The 21,323-nt window shown below is 45.8% G+C and overlaps 1 protein-coding gene across 2 annotated transcripts in view; it reads left to right on the top strand.

The window, feature by feature from the left end:
• Galnt14 (polypeptide N-acetylgalactosaminyltransferase 14) overlaps positions 1-21,323 on the top strand; it is a 232,193-nt gene that overhangs the window by 189,160 nt on the left and 21,710 nt on the right. For both annotated transcript variants that reach the window (XM_008850963.1, XM_017802744.1), the window contains exons 5-9: positions 524-589; positions 753-874; positions 10,229-10,316; positions 11,060-11,144; positions 13,827-13,930. In XM_008850963.1, the coding sequence (XP_008849185.1) occupies positions 524-589; positions 753-874; positions 10,229-10,316; positions 11,060-11,144; positions 13,827-13,930 (465 nt within the window). The remainder of the gene's footprint in view (positions 1-523; positions 590-752; positions 875-10,228; positions 10,317-11,059; positions 11,145-13,826; positions 13,931-21,323) is intronic.

The raw sequence follows: 21,323 nt of genomic DNA, 5'->3' as shown, positions 1-21,323 counted from the left end.
TGTGTGTGTGTGTGTGTGTGTGTGTGTGTGTGTGTGTGTGTTGAGATGGGGTCTCCCTGTAGTCCCAGCTGGCCTGGAACTAGCTATGTAGACCAGGCTGATCTGGATCTCACAGAGATCCACTTGTCTCTGCCTCCTGAGTGCTGAGAATGAAGGACACACCACCACACCTGGCCTGCTTCTCAGCAGTTTTAACCAGATCCAGTGAAGTAAAGAGACTGAATTCATCTAATAGTCTATAGCAATAGACATATGTCCCCAGATGACCAGACCAAGATTTCATGCCTGGAACATTTTCATGCAAGCATGCAGGTGCCACTATGCACTGACCTACTCCAAATAGGCCCAATTGAGGCCACTTTACCCAGTGATCCTCAGTCTCTTCTCTGACCTAGGCACCCCTGGAGTCAGTGCCAGGCTCTGCAGTCAGGGTAGGGATCCCAAGCAAATCTGCCTTCCTGATCCTTACCCTTATACACAGTCACATCGCAGCTCTCGCTAAGCATGACCTTTGTCTTTGCAGCCGATGACTGCAAGCAGCTCATCAAACTGCCCAAGGTGAAGTGCATCCGCAACAATGAGCGGCAAGGTAGGCCGTGCCATGGGTCAGGCTAGCATGTGAGTGGGAGCCAGGGATGACTGGTGTGTGTTTGGGTGCTCAAGGGAGTGCTGAGTATCACTTGGTATCACTATGGTCTTACTAGACACTGGAGCAACAGTGGCACCCACCTGATCATTTGTCCCTGACACAGGTCTGGTGAGGTCTCGGATGCGAGGTGCTGACATTGCTCAGGGCACCACTCTGACATTCCTGGACAGCCACTGTGAGGTGAACAGAGACTGGCTGCAGCCCCTGCTTCACAGGGTCAAAGAGGTAAGTGGCGCTGAGGAGGAAGCAGAGGTGTCGTTCCCACCTTCCACTTCCTCCATGTCTCCCAAGCTTGTGGCGTCACATAGGGAGCTGGGTAGGACAGCTTGCTGCCCTCACTTTGTAGATGAAGGACTAAAGCAGCCTGTACAAGATCACACAGAAGTCAGAGGTGGAGCAGTGGCTATTTTATCATACTGTTACCCACAGCTGCAAGCCTGAAATTGAGGCGGCCAGCAGATCGTGCATGGCATTCAGTGTCCTGGCCAAGAGAGAACTGCTTAGGACCGCTTTTACCAAATAAGAAAGTTCCAGAAAGGGAGCCCTACTGTAGCTGATGAAGCAGCAACATTAACCAGTTCTTGAGGCCTCTGTCTTTCTTCCACACACTTATTATCCTTACCTGGCAGCCTGGGCCAAATAGATAGGCTGGATGCTGAGACAGGAATGAGGCCCTTGAATGGTATTGCTGTTCTATGTGCTGCTTTTCTCCAGGCCTCAGATAGCACTCTAGAAAGTGAGACAAGGTTTTATTTTTCTCTTGATATTTTCTATCCTACTCCTCTACTCAACCACAGAGCAAACAGCGTGCTGGAGACCCCAGTATCAAAGATACAGGCTTGTGCTGCCTGTCACTCTTCCCGAACTACTGGGTCACACAGCTGGTGTATGAAGTAGGAGTCAGGCATTTGTAGCATACCCATTTCTTAGCAGTAATAGCTCTCAACATCAGAACCTTGATGATGGCTGAGCAGCAGGTGACCTGTGATGGAATTGCTTCTTCTGGCTCCTCCTGGCTTCTCCTCCTTTGACTCCTACCTACATAATGATGCTGTTGAGAGGAGGGAAGAACCAAGTGTGAAAAGTGCTCAGAAGAGAACCAAAAGGTCTTTGCAATGGTGTCCATCCCATAGAGCACCCTCAGCAGGTTGACAGAACTCTCACATATGGGCCCAGATGTCAACACCAAGCAGAGACTGCTTTCTCTGTGTTTGGGAGAACTCGTATCCTTGGTGTTGTTTAGAAGGATTTTCTCACAGCCAAAGAGATCTGGATTGGGAAATACTGCTATGAGCAGGCCACACAGTTGAGGAGCTGGCACTGAAGGCCTTCCCAGAAGCACCCTTCCATCTGTGTTCTTCTCCTTAGTCTCTCCAGGAGTCTGTGCTGACACAGCTGAGCTGCTCCTCATCTTGACTGTGCCGCTATCATTGCCATTGCCAGGGTCCCATCTCTAGTGTCTGTGTGTGATCCTATGTATGTGTATTTATGTGTGTGCATGCAGGTGCATGTGAAGGCCCAACATCGATGTGTAATATCTTTCTTCTTTTGATCTCCATCTTTATTTTTTGAGACAGGGTCTCTTATTGAACCTGAAGCTCATCGATTAAGCTAGACTGACTGGCTAATGAGTTTTTGGAACTGCCTGTCTCCACCCTGCTCCCCATACCACCAAGACTAGAGTCACAGACAAATGCTGCCCCACTCAGCTCCATGTGTGGGTTTTAGGGATCCAAACTCAGGTCACATATTTACACATCAGGAACTTTACCACTTGAGCCATCTCCCCAGCCCTAGTCAATTCCTGTCACTGATCAGGCCCTGCTGGTACCTGGGCACACTAACTCAAACCCTCCTCTTCCTCCTGGTTTTGCTAGAGTCTCCCTTCCTCAAGGAATCCTTTCCTGAGTACTTGATCAGTTAGGATTATTCTAGACACTCATTGCTTACTTTGCCCTCCATTTCCTCTTTTGGGTTTAGTTCTCAATCTCCCTTAACAGATGATAAATGTTATGAGGAACTTAGTCCTCTCCCTGTCACTACCCTGACTGATGTAGAATAGGTGCTCAGCTCAGTGCTTAGAAACAATCCTAAGAAGTCAGATGTGTTGGGGTGATGACATGGTTGGAATTAGGAGGAAAGCAGAGTCACTTCCTGTCCTTAAGCTAATTAGTAGACATTGGTTGAGCACTTATTTGGGGGAAGAATCTCAGTCTATATGAAATGGGTTTATTCTTACTTACTAAGTCTGCCATGGTTCCTGTGCATTGGCCCTGTAGTAGTTTGAAAATGATCCCCCCCACCACCACAAATGGCCAATACACAGAGTAGGTGTAGACCATGGGTAGAAGAGACAGGAAAACTCTAATAGAAAAGAAATTCTTTGTGAGGAGGAAATACGGAAAAACTTTGTGCATCTCAGAGGCTGAACACTCCCCAGCGGGAACCTTTATATCCCCAGAAAGCTTTGTGCCTGTGAGTTGCTCTAGGAAGCTGAGGGCCAGTGAAGTAATCTTCCTATTACCCCTATCTAAAGCTAAGAAGAAACTGGAGTAAGGGAATGTAGGACTCTTAACTGGGGAGAGAAGCTGAGGTTGGAGACAGTGTTCCCCACTTCAGCCAAGGTCATAAGAGAAGTGAATTTAAAGCTCAGGAGTGTAGTATAATGGAAACTTTGTTTCCTGGGAACAGAGGGTGGGAAAGAGGAGGCCTCGACCCCTCATTTTCCATCACAAAAATACCCCATAGTCACTGGAGACGCTTTGGAAAATATGGCACAGTAGAATGAAAACTAACCAACCAAAATTCTATCACATGAAGACATCGACTGTCTCATTTCTTCCCATTTAGGTTCATTTTCTCTTTGCAGAGGTGCCTTTTGTGAAGTTGTAATCATCCTGTATTTATGCAACTTTACATTCTGCTTTTTTCCCTTACCCATAAGCACTTCTGAGTGGTCTCTGAGGTAATTTAACTCTACCCAGAATGGTAGATGTTATATACCCTAATCACTCAGAAATTTCATCCTCAAGGAAGAAGTGAAGGGCTAGGGCGAAGGGCATAGACCTGTGCCCACACTGCTGTCCTCTCCTCACTCTGCCTCACCCCTTCAGAACCTCCTGCTCTTGCCTGACCTCCAGTGCCCTCCCAGGACCATGGGCCTAGGGGCTCATGAGCTGTTGGGGTCTGTTGGGACTTGGTCAGGGCTCAGAGATGATCCCTAGAGCTTTCCATCTAGTGCTGTTCCCAGCCTCTCTCCATTGCAGTAGTAGAATTGACCCAAGACCTCTGACTCTAGATTGATTCTGTGCTTGTGTCTGTATGTGTGTGTGCATGCACATATGTGTAAAACACATAAAACAAAACTGACCATTTTGGCCATTTCAAACTGCAGTTCAGAAGATTGCACATGTCTCACTACAATCTAATTATAAAGCAGTCTCATGCCCTCAGAGGGAAACTTCACAGCCTTATTCCTCCCTGCCACTGTGGGCATCAATCTGCTTTGCCCCGTGGACTTGCCAGTTCTGAGCATTTTGTAACATTGGAATCATATGACATGGCCTTTTGATCCTGGCTTCTCTCACTCAACATAGACTTGTGCTTCATACCCAACCATGGGTATGTATGTTACTACTCCTTTTCATGGCCCAATAATTATTCCATGGTGTATCTAGAACACGTTTCATTCCTGCATTCATCCACATAAGAGTTGTTTCCACATTTTAGTAATGTGAATAATTCTACTACATATAAGTTTTCACTTTCAGTGTCTGTTTTCAGTTCTTAGTGGATATATACTAAGGAATTAGGATTGCTGGACCACATGGAAATTAGATGTTTCTCAGGTATGGAGCTTCAAGATGACCGTCCTTGAGGAATGTTTTTATTTTACAGTCTCATATACGTATATACACAGTCTGGAGGATTTTCAGCCCCAACCACCCTCTTTCAGCATTGTCCTATTGAAACCTTTCTTTCTCAAAATTTCCCTCCTATTTGATGTCTTCTTTTTCTTTTTTTAAAAACTACTGAATTTAATTAAGTTTGCTTGCATAAGCATGAATAGGGGGTTGTTTACTGGAACATGGGCACCTTAATCAGTGACTATGCCACTGAGGAAAATGATAGGTCCTCCTCCAGTACCCATTAACTGCCACTGACCTTCGCTGAGAGGTGGGGCCTCATGAGCTCTCCTCCATGCATGAGGAAATGGTTATGGAACCAATCTTATACAGGTTTTGAGAAGGTAAGAATAGCCTTGTAGGATATTTTAAGGATGTTTAGCCTTAATGAGTCTGCATTCCCTTCTATTGAAATGATTCTGAGTCCATCTCAGAAAAGTCCCAGAGAGCTGGTCTGGTTTCTTCACCCACAGCCAGTCTTATCTGCCCACTGGCAGTCTTCATTGGCTTCCCAGATGGGAGTTTGACTTCTTGCAGACAAACACTCCTCTGGGAGTCATCCTATGATGGAAATTAGCTACTTGTTCCCCATCAGTGTCTGATTTCAAGATTTCACAGCAAAGAGATTAGTGTGGGGCAGGCACTAGGCTTAGGGTACAGAGTCCTCTGTGGCCTCCTGGATTACCCTGAAGCCTTGCCTCTTGAAACTACAAGATGCTCCCTGGGACAGTCCCAGGGGATAGAGGGTGTGAGTGCATGCCAGCTATGTTCTGCAGTTTTTGTTTCTTGTATGGGCCTTGTCTACACTTAGAATGTGATTTGATCTTGTGAGTGGCAGTGGAAATTTTAAACTGTAATTGGAATTTGGGCTTTTCAAAAATAGAACAAAATAAGAAAGAGGCTGAACTTGGTCTTTCCTAAGCCATCTTCAGCTGGCATTTTCCACTGTGAAAACCTCCCTAATTTCCCCTCTCTTCTCTCTAATTACACGATGATACTGGAAACACTCGCCAACTTGGGTTCTGTTTTGGTTTTAACATAGGTTTCTTTTTCCCTCCTCCTTCCCTACATATTTCTTTGGTAGGAAAAGATTTCAAGAGAACTCAATCCCTTCCACATTCAGTAATTTTATATAAATAATAGCTTACGTATCTATCAACACCTTCACATATACTTTCCTCTTTTGCTTTCTCACAAGAGCCCTATTAAAAAGGCAGGATCATTTTACACATAATAACTTGTCTTCACTTTATAAACTTACAAACAGAATCCCACGGTGTGCCAATTTACCAAGGCCACACATACTTCTCCATGGTAGAAACAGAATGGAAATCCAGATATCCTGTCAATTTGTCCCTACCCCACAGCATTATCTCCTTAGGGACCTCCCTCTAGCTCCTTGCATGTTAATGGTTTGAAGGTATGTCCCTCACCAGCTCATGTATTTGAACACTTGGTCCCCAGCTGGTTGCATTGTTTTGGGAGGTTACACACCTTCGGGAAGTAGAGACTAGCAGGAAGAAGTCAGTCCCTAGGAGGTGGACCTTGAGACCTATAGCCTACCCTCATTCCCAGTTGATCTCTCCCTGTTTCCTGATCCATGGAGATGTAGGCAAGCATTTTCACACTGCTGCTACCATAGCAGCTCCTGATGCCATACCTTCCTGCCCGGATGGACTGTCTCAAACTGTGAACCAAAACAAATCTTTCTTCCCTTAAGTTGCTTCCTGTCAGGTATTCAGTCCCAAGGGGAGAGAAGTAACTAATATGTCACACCTTCCCCCGCAGGCCAGCCAAGAGGTTTCAATATCCTAAATGGAATTCATCTACTGCCTGCTCATCTTCCCTAGACTGTGAAATCTGGCTTGTGTTTTCTCACAACAATTCCTACCACATTGGTCGTAGGCATGCTGGTGACTGCATGCTAGAGCTCTTCTGTGAGTTTTTGATTGCCCATTCATGAAATGGTTTTAATTATGTGAATCAGTGAGTAAACAAGAGGTATGGCAGAGTGGTGATTGATGGCTACTGCTTGATACATTCAGCTTCTTTACTCCTGGTAAGAGGAGACAGGGAGTGGAGATGGGTGGGGTAGGAGGAGTAGACGTGACCCTTCATGGGGAAAGGGAAAATAGGGAAAAGGAATAGTCCAAGATCAGTTCAGGATTTCACGAGTTGCCTGCTTACACCTAATCCTGAGTCTAACTTTCAGGATATAGCTTTTGGGGGCACACCACAGGGGCCTCTGCTGGGTTTGGTATTTGTATTGAGAGTCTCTCAATCCCTGAGTCTCCAGCATGAGAGGACACCCTGTTCAACTGTAAGTAATTCACAAACTCCCTGCCAGCCCTGACATAATATCCTCAGAGGGAGTCGATACCCTCTGTCTTTTAGCCAATGCTATTGAACACCTGTTGTCCACAAGGCTCTGGGCTGGACCTGAGGGACACACCAGAGTGCAGGATAAACCTCTCGTGTAGAGTGCTCTGGGTTGGGTGGATCATTTTTATAAAGTCTTCTGAAGTCCCTTTTCAAGGCTATGATTCTACATAGCACTTAGTTCCCAAATAGCCTTACTACCTGTCTGTTCTCCACAGACCAGATGTCACAGGTGAAGTGTGACAGGCGTTTTGAGACACAAGCCCTCAGAATGGTAGGAAACTGCTTTGGGTGGCCTGTCACGGTTCTGGGGCAGTGTCCATAGAGAGCCTGTGGCTGAGGGGCGTACTCTGTACTTTATTTTCCTTTTTTAAAAAAAATAAGTAGGGAGAGTTGTTTTTGTTTTTATTAACAAACAGGATTATAGTCTGGGATTCTTCAAGGCCTTTCTTGGGCTCAATAATTTGCTAGAAGTATCCAAAAGTCATTTGCTTGATTACAGTGGAAGGATTCAGGTTAAACTCAACAACAGGAAAAGGATGCCTAGGGAAAGTTCCAGCATAAGCTTTCAGTTGTCCTCTCCCAGGAGGGTTGTATAGACGGTGCTTACTTTTCTCAGCAAAAGATGTGTGACAGCCCAAAGGGGAGTATTGCCAACCAGGGAAGCTTACCTGCATCTTGGTATCCAGGCCTTTAATTGGGGGGGGGGGGGTCAAAATACTGTTAGCATATACTATTTGATGTGGCCCAAGTCTCCTAATAATCAAGAATTGTCTTCTACGAAGAGCATTCCAAAGATTTAGAGGTTACCCCTAGCAGCTGGGGAGAGACAAGGCATGTCTTTGAGCAAGCGTCAATCCTTTACTGTACAAGGATCACAGAAGAAATCAGTATGGCTGCAGAGGGCCCTAAACTTAACAAGTGAAGCTAGAAGGAAGACTGTCAGATTTAACAGAACATGTCTCTGACGAACCTTTTTGAAAAAAATATTTTATTTATTATTTGTATTTTATGTGTATACATGTATTGCCTGCATGTAGGTAAGTGCACCTCTGTTGTGCAATGCCTGTGGAGGACAGAAGAGGCTGTCAGATCCCCTGGAACTGGAGTTACAGACAGTTGTTAGCTGCCATGTGGGTGCTGAGATTCGAACCCGGGTCTTCTGCAAGAACAGTGTTCTTAATTGCTGCACTGTCTCTCCAGCCCCTCTCTGAACTTTTGATTGTATTTCAAAACTCAAGTGATAAGAGCCTCTTTAACAATGTGTGTGTGTGTGTGCTCACAGTTTGTATCCATACGCAGACACACAGTGGCAGTGGCTGGGGTAGTGCCCCAAAGGGACTGTGGCACCCAGACAGGTGCAGTGCTGTTGGTGAAGCATTCCTGACATCCCTGTGGTAGAAGCGAAGCTTTGGCAAAGAGCAATCCTTCCCACCTGGGCCGATTGGTTTTCAGAGGCACCTTGTTACTGTCAGAATGAGTTGAATGTGGGAGGCTCAGGGCCAAATTAAGTCTGTGAACTTAGAATCAAGCATTCGGTGAATCCTGAGCTTAAAATAAGAAGACAACCTCATTTGGGGGAAAGACTGAACCAGGAAATTAAATGGCTTCAAGGAGAAGCAGGGGGGTTCCTGCCTGAACTGGTTTAGGATGGTAGGTATAAAGGATGTCTCCCTAAGACTGGTCGGCCTCCCCAGGTCACATGACTCCCAGGGAGCCATTGGAGAGTCTCCGTGTTCTTAGATTGTTTATAGCACCCATGGACTGATATTCCCGCTGAGTACTCATCTAGAATGGAGAAACTCGAAAAAAAAAATTGGATCAGCTGCCTTGATAGTCCCTAGGAGTTGAGGATGTGAGCTTGCATTTTTTTTGAAAATATCCCCAGGTGACTTTGATGCTACAGACAAGGGTGTCCTAGGAAAGCAGCAAGTGAAATTGAAAAGCAATATGCAGGCCTATTTTTTTCTTAATTGGCAAAATAATTGTGCATATTCATGGGATACTGGGTAACATTTTGATACATGTATACAATGAGTAATGATCAAATCAGGGTAATTAGCATTTCTGTCACTTTAAACATTCATCATTTCTTTGTGTTGGGAACATTCAAAATCTTCTCTTCTAACATTTTGAAATATATAATGAATTATTAAAAACTGCCTTCACTCTATTGTGCTGTAGAACTCTAGGATTATTCCTCTTTTAGCTGAGTTTTGCTACCCGTCGTCCGTTCATTTTCTGTCCTCCCTCCCCAACTACCCTTCCCTGCCTCTGGTGATGTCTGTTCTGCTCAAGTCAATATCTCATGTTATCACTTACATGTGGAAGTAGTTTTGATGATCTTAGATGCCATGCTAAAGAATCTGAACCTTATCTTAGAGGTGATTAAGGTTTGGGCAATTGAGTAGCATAGTCAGATTACATAGTGGAAATACAACATAGGCAGCCACATACAGAAGGGAAGGAAAACAAGAAGAATGGGATGAGGTGGGGCTTAGGGACCTATTGCCATTCTCCAGGCAAGAGGGAATGGGAAAGAAGCAGTGCTAATTCAGAAAATCATTTTAGAATCAGAACCAGAACCTGAGCTGGTTGATGGGCAGAGTAAATCTTAACATAGTACTAGGGGAGGAGGATATGGGATGATCCAGTAATAGAAATGGGAACTTAGGGGAGGGAGCATGTGTAGGCAGAAGATGGTGATGCCATCATTAAGGGCTGAGTGAATGTGTATGGAGCTGGCCAGTGGCAAGTTGGTCTGGAGCTAGGAGGGAGCTCAGGACTGGGCATACAGATGTATGAGTATCTGTCTGCAGGAGACAAGTATTCATCCATTGGTTCATAGGCCTCAAATGAAAAGATTTGGGGACTCAAGTTCCCTGTGTAGGTGTGTGACTTTGCTTTTTGTGACTATCGGCTAGTCACCAGTTGATTGCACCATCTGCCTCCTCAGGTTCCACTGATGGTGAAAGACTTCTGGGGTCTCTACCTCCCAGTTTCTCCTTTCTCCCTGTGCAGTGCTCCCCTGCCCCTCTCCATAATTTTCACTTGGCCCCTGTGGTCAACAGGATGTCACAAGAAGACACAGGTAGAACTGAACCTGTCCAGATTCTTGGCATTTAAGCCTCAGAACCAAGAGGTCATGATGCCTAGTGCCCTATCTATAGCTGATGAACACCAAATCCAGAGATGATATACTTTTATCCAGTCCCACATGGCATGGCCTTCGCAAGCTTCCTGACTCTGAGCCAGGCTCTTCCCTGCAAACTGAGTGCAGATTTTTGTTTTACAGGACTATACTCGGGTAGTATGCCCTGTGATTGACATCATTAACCTGGATACCTTTAACTACATTGAGTCTGCCTCGGAGCTCAGAGGCGGTGAGTGGGCTAACACTTCTCCTTGGGGAGTACTTCACCATACTTCTCCTCCTGTCCTCCTCCTGCTTTTCATTTCAAGTGGGGAAAATGAAGGAAAGCCTGTTAGTGGTTTGACTGGAATGGACAGGTCTATAGTCTGTAAAATAATTCAGTTCAGCTTGACTCTTACACTTGGGGCAGTGAAGAGAAGTGCTGGGGGTATAAGCAGGATATCCCAGCCCTCAGAGCTCCAGATATAAGCCGGGGCTGCCCCTCAACCTGAGGACATGGAAAAAGCAAGGACTCCCTGGTTATATGGGGCCTGATTTGTTCTGCCACCTTGGCATTAGCACCACACTGTCCCGGAGACCCTGCTTCCCCTACTCTGTCCAGGGCCCAGTCTGCTTTCACCGAAGACTGACTTCTAGGGGATTCAGGTAGTCTGCATCAAAACCCCATGCTTACACTTTCCTAAGAGCCACAAGTCTTGTTCCATAAGTTTATCCTTGAGCCTTATGCCTGGGCTTTCCCTTTCCCCTTTGTTTCTTAATTCTACCCAGCAGGAACACTTCAGAGAGACTATACAGGTAGAGTGAGAGAAGGAAGCTTGGAGGGAACTTTGGTAGCCCTGCTATTGATCAGACCAAGGAGATTTGTCTTCCCAGGAACCATCCCCCCCACCCCCCGAACTGGAAAAGGAGTGGGATGAGAAAACTCTACAAATTCCTTGAGAAACCAAATCAACTGGGCAATGTCTATTTTAGGATTTGACTGGAGCCTACACTTCCGGTGGGAACAGCTCTCCCCAGAGCAGAAGGCTCGGCGCCTGGACCCCACTGAGCCTATCCGGTGAGTAAGAAGGGTGGGCTAGTTAACTCCACTTGGTCCTTCCTTCTGTCCCATGGTTCAGAGAGGTCTGAACTGGGCGCTCAAAGGACTGGGAGAGCAGGAAGAAAAGCCTGTGTCAAGGCATCTCCGTTTCTGTCCTTATTGAAGAGTGTTTCCCTCTTCACAGACATTTCTATCTAAAGAGTGGGGACCGGTAGAAACCTGTGCTGAGGAGTGGAACCCAACACTTCCCACCTTCACAAAGGCCATGATGTGGTAACTAATATGGGAGAGGCCAAGATTGTCACATTTGGGCCTCTGGTTAGGGAAAAAATCCTCCCCAGGACCAGTGGCCCCAAGTCTTAGTTGTCAGGATTCAGTCCAGAGAGGCTGAGTACATGGAGGCTGTAAGCACTCTAACTATAGACTGATACGAAGTCATGGCCGTGGCTACATGTTAACTCATCTACTCTGTTCTGTGTGAGAACATGGTAGCTTGAACTTGGGCTACTTGGTCATACTGTAAATGGCTCTGCCTAGCCACGTTCTCCATTTCAGCCCAACTATCACCCATAGTCCATGGTAGCATGCTGTCTTCCTGGTGTTTGTGGCCAATTGGGGAGGTTCTGGTGTAGAATAGAGCATGGCGGTTTAACCTCCTGTGGTCTTATCATCAAGAAGAGACCTTGACATTCTACATGACATGTTTTAAAAAAATATTTATTTATTTTTATTTTATGCTTATGAGTGTTGTGCCTGCATGTATGTAAGTACACCTGTGTCATGCAATGCTGCGGAAGTCAGAAGGTGTCAGATCCCCTGGAACCGGAGTTATGGACAGGATGGTTGTTAGCCATCATGTGGGTACTGGGAATCAAACCTGGGTCTTCTGCAAGAGGAGCCAGTACTCTTAACTGCTGAACCAGCTCTCCAGACCCTCTGCTTGAGATTGAATAGCAAACTTATCTAAGGTCTCTTGGGAACCTCCAGATTCAATTCTGCCTCAGGGGGCAGCAAAGGGATCTTAAGTAATTGGAAGAACTACAGAGATGGTCACAAGACTGGAATTTCTCTATTCAGTCACTTATGGATGCCCAAGATTATCCAAAAGCATTTGTGTTTCTGATGCCTCCTTCATTATAAATATTTGGTCATTTTTATAGAGTTGACTTAAGTTGAACTGAGGACCAGAGGACTGTGAAGAACTAAATGATGGTGTTGAGGACAGATGGGTGGAGTAAAACATCTGCCTCTTGTGCCTGCTGGCTCCTGTTCTCTCCTCCAACCTTCAGTATCTGGAGTGAAGCCAAGAGGAAGGGTAGAGCCAGATAACACACAGGACAATGTTCTTTACTCCTAAAGGGAAGGGAGAGGCCTCCCACTAAGCTGAGTGAGCATTGTGTTTCTCAGTGGCAGTACATGGAACAGGTTTGGATATGAGGAGAGTGTGCCCTACATAGGCCTCAGAGGAGTGGACCAAATCAAGGACAAAGATGGTACTGTAGATGCCTGGGTTTTCCTGCCTCTGCCTAAAGAGACAGTTTTAGGACATGAACATTGCTCATAATGGAGCTCCTTGTTTCCAGGATTAGACCAGTATTACAGGAGCAACAGGGTATCATAACAAAGGCAAATCTGGGCTTCTGACCTGCTCTCCAGGCTAAAAATCCCTTTACCGTATGGCCACACTAAAGTGGGCCCGAGGCCTTAAAAGGCTCACAACCCACCCTAGCCATTAATTTTACTGACACAAGTCATAATCCTTGTGAGATCATTTGCTTGGATCCCGCTACTTTTGCCTACCTGCCTTTCGAACACTTCGCATTCCTAGCAGATTCTCTGACATTTCTGTTAGCAGTCAAGAGCCAGAATAGGCCGAGTGGCATTTAACCTGCAAAGAAAGTGAAGAAGAGGGTGCATTAGTTTGCTATGGCTGTGGAAACAAGTACCACAGAGTGGGTAGCTTAAAAAACAGAAATGTGTGTCATGGTTCTGTCAGCATGGTGGGTTCCCTCTGATGACTGTTCTAGGCTCTTTCCTCTCCCATTTAATTGCAAATACAAATGGCCAACTCCCCTCTCTAGTCTCTACCTCTAATGTTTGCATGCCAATCTCCCCTTTTTATAAGGACCTTAGTCATTGGATTAGTACCCATGCTAATGATTCTATTTTAATTTGACTACCTCTATAAAGACTGTGTTTCCAAATAAGGTCACATTCTGAGATATTAGGAATGAAGAGTCAATGTCTTTCCTTTTGGGGTGAGGGAAATTCAAAATGTAGCAAAGGAGTAAAGACTTCAAATAAGGAAGTGATCCCAGTTTGGGATATGAATATACTGCTGACAGAGGCTGTCCTAGCCCTTCTTGGCCTGGTCAGTGGTCTGCTGTCTCTGCTTCTAATAACAGAGCCCCCTTCCTGGAGCCTCACTGGGAAGAGCTGGGGAAGGAGGAAAAGGTAGAGGCTCGGGGGAGGGGGGATGCTAATAAGTGAAGTTGCCTATCTGTATCATCAGGAGATTTACAAGAACAGAGTGAAACTTTGAAGTAGGTGCTTGTTTTCAATAACCAGAAAATTTATTGATTCTTTGGAAGAAGAGCAGATATTGGAAGAAAATTGCTTTGAGTTCTGAACTCCCAGGACAGAAGAGTTTGAGGGTACCACACCGTATAAATGATCTCCACCTTTCTTCCAAATACACAGGACTCCAATCATAGCTGGAGGGCTCTTCGTGATTGACAAAGCCTGGTTTGATTACCTGGGGAAATATGACATCGACATGGACATCTGGGGTGGGGAGAACTTCGGTAAGTGTTTGTCATTGCATCCTGATCTATGCTGTTCAATGCGACTTGGGGCCTGAGGCAGGGATCTCTGTGCTCCTAGACACAGAGATCAACTGAACAGTCACTAACACCTGACGTGTGCATCTGGGAAATAGGAGTCATTCCTTTGGGGGAAAAGCTGGTCAGGGCCTCAGAGCAGCAGCTGTAGAATGGTAATCACAGCAACAGAATTTCTCCACTGGAAGTATGGCTGCCAAGGACCAGGGAAGCATGCTGGGGCAGGTTCCTGAGAAGAAAAGTGAGATGCAAAATCCAGGAGGACCAAGAAGGAACACCAGGTCCATGGGGACAGGCACAGGCTTGAACTAGGAGCACTGAACTTGGGGAATCTGGAATTGAAAGAAGACTAAAGAGAAAGAGAATGTGGAACAGGAGTGAGAGAGGCATCCCTTCACATCCACAGTGATGGGTCAATGGGAGGATGTGGGGTAATTGCTACAAAAACCATGCAGGTAGTTTATCTTTATCTTTCCATGGCAGAAGAGGGAAGGGAGGTTGACTACTGCACATAAGTGGCCCGGACTGGCCACAGTGGTGCAGGGCTGATGTTTGCAGCTCCAATGGAAACATCACAGTTACCAAGTCCCGTTCCATGCAGCTGCTGACAGTGAGTGGCGCTCCAAGGATTCAGAGCACAACTTCATTATAACTGCCCTCCTTGGAAGGGGTGGGGGGTGCTGTGACTATCTCATGAGGTAAGTGTAGAAATGGTGACATCCTGTGGGCATGTGAGTTTCTTTCTAGTGGTGAGACCTGAGAGAGCATTAGAATACAATCTGCACAGGGACTATGTTGTGGTCTGCTTTGTCCTTGGGTATCACCAACCCTCAGTGTACATACTGCCTGCTGTGAAGGAAGCCCCAATAACTGTTGGTTGAACAAACCAATCACAGTAGAGTAAGAGGGAACATTCCTAAGTGTGGGCACTGAGGAACATGCTGGCATGGACTTGGGAGCAGTGCACAGGCCAGGAGAGTGATCCATGGACTCGTGCTGGCACTGAGCAGTCGTCCCTGGCATTTTCCACTGCCATTGCTGTCCCCTGTCCCCTGTCCCTGCCCCCAGAGTGTTTTATGGCTTTCTTCTTCAGTCACTAAGAATTATTTCCTGGAAATTTATGGCTTCTGGCTTGACCCACAGCATCTGTTCTCCCAAACTGGGCAGTGTAGGAAGAAATCTATCAGGAAACTTGGACTCTTGCCAGCTAGGGGCCAGACTAGAAGCACAGCAAACAAAATCAGAAGCCCAGACCCCCAGTACATAAGCCAACACCAAAGCCCCTCCTGAGACCCCATCCTAGAAGCCCCTATGGAATGTAATATGGGTTGCTGTTGTGTTGGTTCAAAGCTAGGTGTGCCTACATCAGCTCAGGTGACATTGGAGTCAGGTAGAGCCTGTCTTCTCACTGGAGCAGGAATCTCTTCCTCAGTCCGTAGACTCATTTATTTACATGCCCCCAAGGCTCACAGTACTCAGTAGTGAGGAGTTCCAGCCCTCCTTCCCACCATCAAATAAGTGCTCCCTGTACCCTTCTGATAATCAGCAGTCATCCAGTCTCTGCCCCCAATGCTACTCATAAAGACTCAGTCATGGTTTCACTATTCAGCACATTCTGAGTTGTGAATAATTTTGTGGAATTGTTGGAAAATACTTCTAAACTGCACCTTGCTCCTTCCAGCTTGTCTGCTGGGGTTTATCGTGTCCTCTTGATCTGCACAAGGTGAGGATGATCCCTTTTCCACGTAGCAGTCGCATTTGGATGCAGGCAGCATGACATTTTCAACGATGGTGCATTCTGGTCTGACTTACCAGCACCTTTCCTTTATAGCGATGTTAACACACATCTGCTCAAATCAAGAAGCAATCTCATCTAGCGGCTTCCGAGTCGTTTGGCATTAACAAGGGCTGATTTGAATAGAGAAGTTGGAAAAGGGTCCCTGGGAGGTGTGGGAGAGACATTTTAGAAATCTATCACAAACAATTTGAAACCACAGAAGAAACACTGCCGACAGCCGTCACAGGAAACAGTTTCCCTGCACCCCAACGTTCTATTATGTTATAGCCAGTCAACAGCACTTTGAAAGCCATTTCTGGAATTTAAAAAATATATATTTTTATGTCAGAATATGCAGTGTTTTTCCAAGGGTGGATAGATCACATGATCATGAGGACAGGGTAGTTTCTGCAAGGTGTAGATAACCAGGCCCCCAACTATGTGAAGGTGGGAACTCTACAGTGGGTCTATGTGATTGATCAGGTGTTGGGATGGAGGGTTGTGAGCAATGCTTTGGCTGTAAAAGAGGGATGGTTCCAAGGAGTGAAGGAAACTGCTTGTCAGAGTAAAGGAATCCTGACTGTAGCATATGTCAGAAGGGTCTCCCCACCTCCAAGCGACCAAGTCTTAAGGATTGACTGCTCTCTATTTTCCTCACACCTCTCCTCTTCTCTCCATCCCTGCCAGACCCCCACCCCTCTTTACTCCTGTCAAACCTGCCCTCCAGCTCCTGCCAAAGTGCTCTTTCTGAGTTGCAAACCTTCCAAGTCTGGGTTCACAGTGGCTACCTGTGGCTCCCTCCCATGGCTTTGCCTACCTCTTACCAGGTTATTCCTCCCACCTTCAGCCTTCAGTCCAAAGATTCCTGCAGGCCTTCCTGTACTCTCAGAATGTACAAACCCTCTGCAATGACTGAGCCTCCTTACCCACCCATTGTTAATCCCCCGTAGATGGCAACTCTGGGTGACCAATTCTAGGGTAGGATGCCTTCCCTGACTTCTCTTCCACTACTACCTTCCCCCACCACCCCCAAACACCCCATTTCCTCAGCACAGGGTTCTCTTCCTCATCATCACACTGACCCTCTATAAACTGTCTGTCTGGTCACCTCTGCAGCTGCCCTGAGCCCGGTAGCCTTCTGTTAAACCCGAGTTCCTTAAACCAAGTACAGAAAGTTCACCCAACTTCTGCTTCTCAAGGCCCAGAATAGTTGAAATTGCTCACTAAATGCATGTGTGAAAAGCGAGAGACTGAATAAGAAGGGATTTCAGGGTGGGAAGACAATATGGACACAGATGCATCTTTGGATTCCAAGACCACCCTCACACCCAAATCCATGGATGCCTAAGTCCTTTCATAAATGCTGAGGAATTTGCATATAGCCTATGTGCAAGCTCTTATATATTTTAAATCACCTCTCCATTATTCCTAATACTTAGTAAAATGCAAATACTATGTAAATAATTCCTAAACTACATGGCTTAGGAGAAAACTATAAGGTAAAAGTCTGTGCATGTATATTCAGGACAGACACAATTTTTTCCCCTATTTTCAATAAAATATTAATCCATGGTTGATTGAATCCAGGGCTGAGGATGGAGGGCAGACTATAATAGATGAGGGGCCATTTAAAATAGTTTTCATTGCATTCAATGGAGCCCTTTGCATATGTACTGTTGATTTTATTTCACAGCTCCAAAATCACATGAGATCATTGGCCAGGGCAACTACAGCAGAGCTCAATCCCCCCGATTCACTGTGCCCCATCTCCCTTTTAGAAGCATTGCTGACGGATTGGCTGTAGGACCATGGGAAAGCCACACCATGTTTTGGCTAACCTCCCCACTTCCCTGACCCTGGTGCTTCATCCCCACCAAATGTTTCTAAAATGAGCTGAACACTTTTGATAATTATATCCACAGTTTGGGATATAAACAGGCTTTAGGGAAATGTGGCTTTTAGATGGAATTTTTTTCAGAAGTTGATTTGCATTAAAATTGGATACTTAAACTACAATTTACATAACACAGGATACATGTAATATATCTACTTACTCTGAGCTGCATCTTTTAGCTTTTGGTCTTTAGAGGAAAAAAGGAATCCGTTGCCAATAACAAGTGTGTGTGCAGCAGGATGGGGATGGGGCTGTGTATTTCCCAAAACAGGAGGCCTTGGCATACATGCAGGGAGAATATGGGATTCCTGAATTTAGAATGGGGAATTTCCAAAGCGCAGCAGGCACAAAGGACAGTGCTGAAAAAAGAGATGAGGTGGAGCCCAAAAAGGACTTCTACCACCCACCATCCTCAGATCGGAGACTGGGATACCAGGCTATTCCAGGCCCACGGGATGTGAGTGGTACAGGAAGAATGCGGGCTGTGAGATCAGACAGGAGTAAATTTGAATCCTGTAGCTGTCACTAAGTACCCTTGGGAAAATCATCTCACCTCACTGGGCCTGTTTCTAGGTCTTGAAAATGGAAACAGTGTTCCCTGTGGCAGGGAGAGCAGCCCTCCTCTAAACATATTCACCCTAATACTTGGAACCTGTCAGGATATTACCTTGTGTGACACAGGGCCTTAGTAGCTGTGATGAGGTCACTAATCAATGACCTGAAGGTAGGGGATTGTGTGAGTAGGTCCAGTCTAATTATAGGACCACTAAAAGCAGAGCGCTTTTTCGGGTAGGAGGCAGAAAAAAAGAGTGGCACAAGTCAGAGAGATGCCACTCTCCTCAGGGATGTGACCATCAGGTGCTAGTCTGAAGATGAAAGAGACAACAGGAGTAGCTGGGAGAGTCTCTGAGCCAACAGTCAGCAACTTCACTCCTGCAGCCCCCACAAAATTCTGCAAACAGCCTGATTGAATTTGATGACAAATTCTTCTTCAGAGCCTCCATAAAGAGAAAGGGTCCTGTTGACACCTTGACTTTAGCCATATGAGATGCTGAACAAAGGACCCACCCAAACCCTCTAGTAGGATGAATCACTGCAGTAACATAAGAAAACCATCTCATCCACCTGTCACAGGACTACATGATGTCTGAAGATTTCCTCTGCTGCAGTGGTACTGGCTGCCTTCTTCTTCTGGCTGCATGTGACTAATGTCTGTTAAAGGAGGATGTGTCTGACCTGTTGAGATGCTTTAGTTCTTGTACTTTCTCTTTTGGCCTCACCTTTTTCATAGTACATGGCTCAAGATTAGGAAAATGGGATGAACACCCACATCTGATAAAACACGACCTGTCCCCAAATAGAGAGTGAACGAGAGCATCCTAATTCTGTTTCCCCTCTTGGCTACTCTGCCAGAGCCCAGTGCCAGGTGTGATCCCATAGGCCACTCTTTCCTGCTGCTTCTGAATGTCCTAGGTCTGTGTCAAAGGAGACATTGGTTGTTCATTTTCCCCTGGCATCTGTAGTCACATGGCCACAGGTGATCATGGTGTACCTGTGGTTAGTACTTGTCCAGAAGCAGGAGTCTGAATGCACCCTTGATTGTCCCAGAGCTGGGGTGGAATGCAGTTTTGCTCACAGACTCAAAGCTATCTTTTATGACCCATAAGACAATCTCTAGTTAAAGCCTGTGCACTCATTAAAGAAAAATGGCAGTGTCTGAGCTTACTTTTTGCTGCTATGGCAGAATGCTACACTGGGTGATTACAAAGAATAAAGATTTATTTCTTACTGTCTTTGAGAATGGGAAGCCCCAAGGTCAAGGGACTTGTATTTGCACGGGTTTGCTTGTTCCATCATCCCAGGCAAGACATAGAGGCAAGAGAGTACATTGTGGGCATCAGGAATATGGAGAACAAATTCATTTTATATGAATTGACTCCTGTGATGACTAACCCACTCCCTAGACAACAGTATTAATCCATTCATGAGAACAGAGTCTCCATGGCCTCTTGAAGATCTTACTTTCTCAACAGTTATGCTTTGGGGATTAAGTTTACAGCTCATGAACTTTGTGTGTGTGTGTGGGGTGGGGTACATTCCAGCCTTAGCACAGAGCTTCTTAACCCTGGGAAATTAAAAGCTACTGGAAGGTAAGATCCCTGTGACACAAGTATGGGTGGACTTATAAATGACAATACCAAATTGAGTCTGCCTCTTTCTGCCTGTCACTGTCCCTGTATGTCCACAATAAGTTTAAACTTGACTAGAGGTAGAATAGATAATGTAATTACACACACACACACACACACACACATATATATATATATATATATATATATATATATATATATATATGCTCCATTTAAAACAGGGCCCATGGGGCCAGAAAGATAGCTTAGATGGTAAGCGCTTGCTGCCTAGACTGATGACCTGAGTTTGATCTATGGACCCCACTGGAAGGAAAGAACCAACTTTGACAAGTCATCCTTTAATCACAATATAAACCATGACATGCACATGCATACCCACACACACACGTACATACACATAATAAATAAATATAAATAATTAAAACAGGACCTATTGCATGCAGCTTTCCTATTTGTGCCCTTTGCCTGTGGTAGAAATTGGCCTACAAAATGAAATCAAGACCTTGACCAGGGGTTGGTCGATAGATGTGGTGTGCTTCCTGGGAAAAGAGCTGCTCACTCTCTCCCCTGAATTCCTACCCACCACTCATGGGCTCATCAGGTAGGTGTTGATCCTGACGAAGGATGAGGGCTCTAGGAGGGTAATGAAAACAACTGATGGGATGATAAGGAGATGGAGAGCAAGAGACAGGAATGGAGGGCGTGAGGGCAATTTGCTCTCGAATATTAATCTGAAGTTCAAAGAATGTGAGCCCACAGCAGTGCCCCCAGTGAGAGTGGAATAATTACACATATTCCTGCCTGGGATGTAGAGTAGATCTGGGTCTGCATGACATTCATCACCAGGGAAATGACGTGGATACTGAATCAGCGACACCCCCCTGCAGACTCCTCACGCAAAGTCCATGGCTCCTTTCCCCTTCACTGAAGGTGCTACAAGGGCAAAAAGCTGGAGGGTGAGGCTCTAAGAGTGACTTGGGGGAGGCACTGCTGCCTCACACCTCAGCCTCTGTGGGTCTCATGGCCCTTGCCCAAGCCTTTTCAGAGATTCAGGATCAGCAGACTTTCCCAAAGCCTTCCACAAAACTCTGCCAACCTAGAAGCCTGGTTTGCTGGCATGAGAGGATGCTCATCCTCCTGAAGTCACAGTACAGATAAAGGCAGGCTCATTGTACATCCTGGGTTTTGAGGATCACATAGAATAATGTCCATAAGTCATAACACTAATCTGAGAACTCCACATTTCATCCCTCAGATGGCCTCTTGACTCCAGGGACAGCACAGGGACCCATAACAGGTCATGTGTCTTCCTAAACTCCACTTACAACAGTCTGGACTCCAGAACCAAGAAACCTAACTTATCCTAGGCCATGGACTCCTATGAGTGGAGCAGCTGGCCCTGAAGGAGAACTGATGTGCTTGGTACTAGTGGATGTATGACTTGACATGGTATAAAAGGAACAGGCAATTATGTATTTGTTACTTGTTTAGTGTAGGAGTGTCTTGAAGTCAGTTTCTGTGTATCCCTAGGTGCAC

Source organism: Nannospalax galili, unplaced genomic scaffold, assembly GCF_000622305.1.
Source record: "Nannospalax galili isolate Female #2095 unplaced genomic scaffold, S.galili_v1.0 scaffold1331, whole genome shotgun sequence".
NCBI classification, from domain to species: Eukaryota; Metazoa; Chordata; class Mammalia; order Rodentia; family Spalacidae; genus Nannospalax; species Nannospalax galili.
Note: the sequence above shows the minus strand (reverse complement) of the source record. Positions and strands in the feature narration are given on the sequence as shown.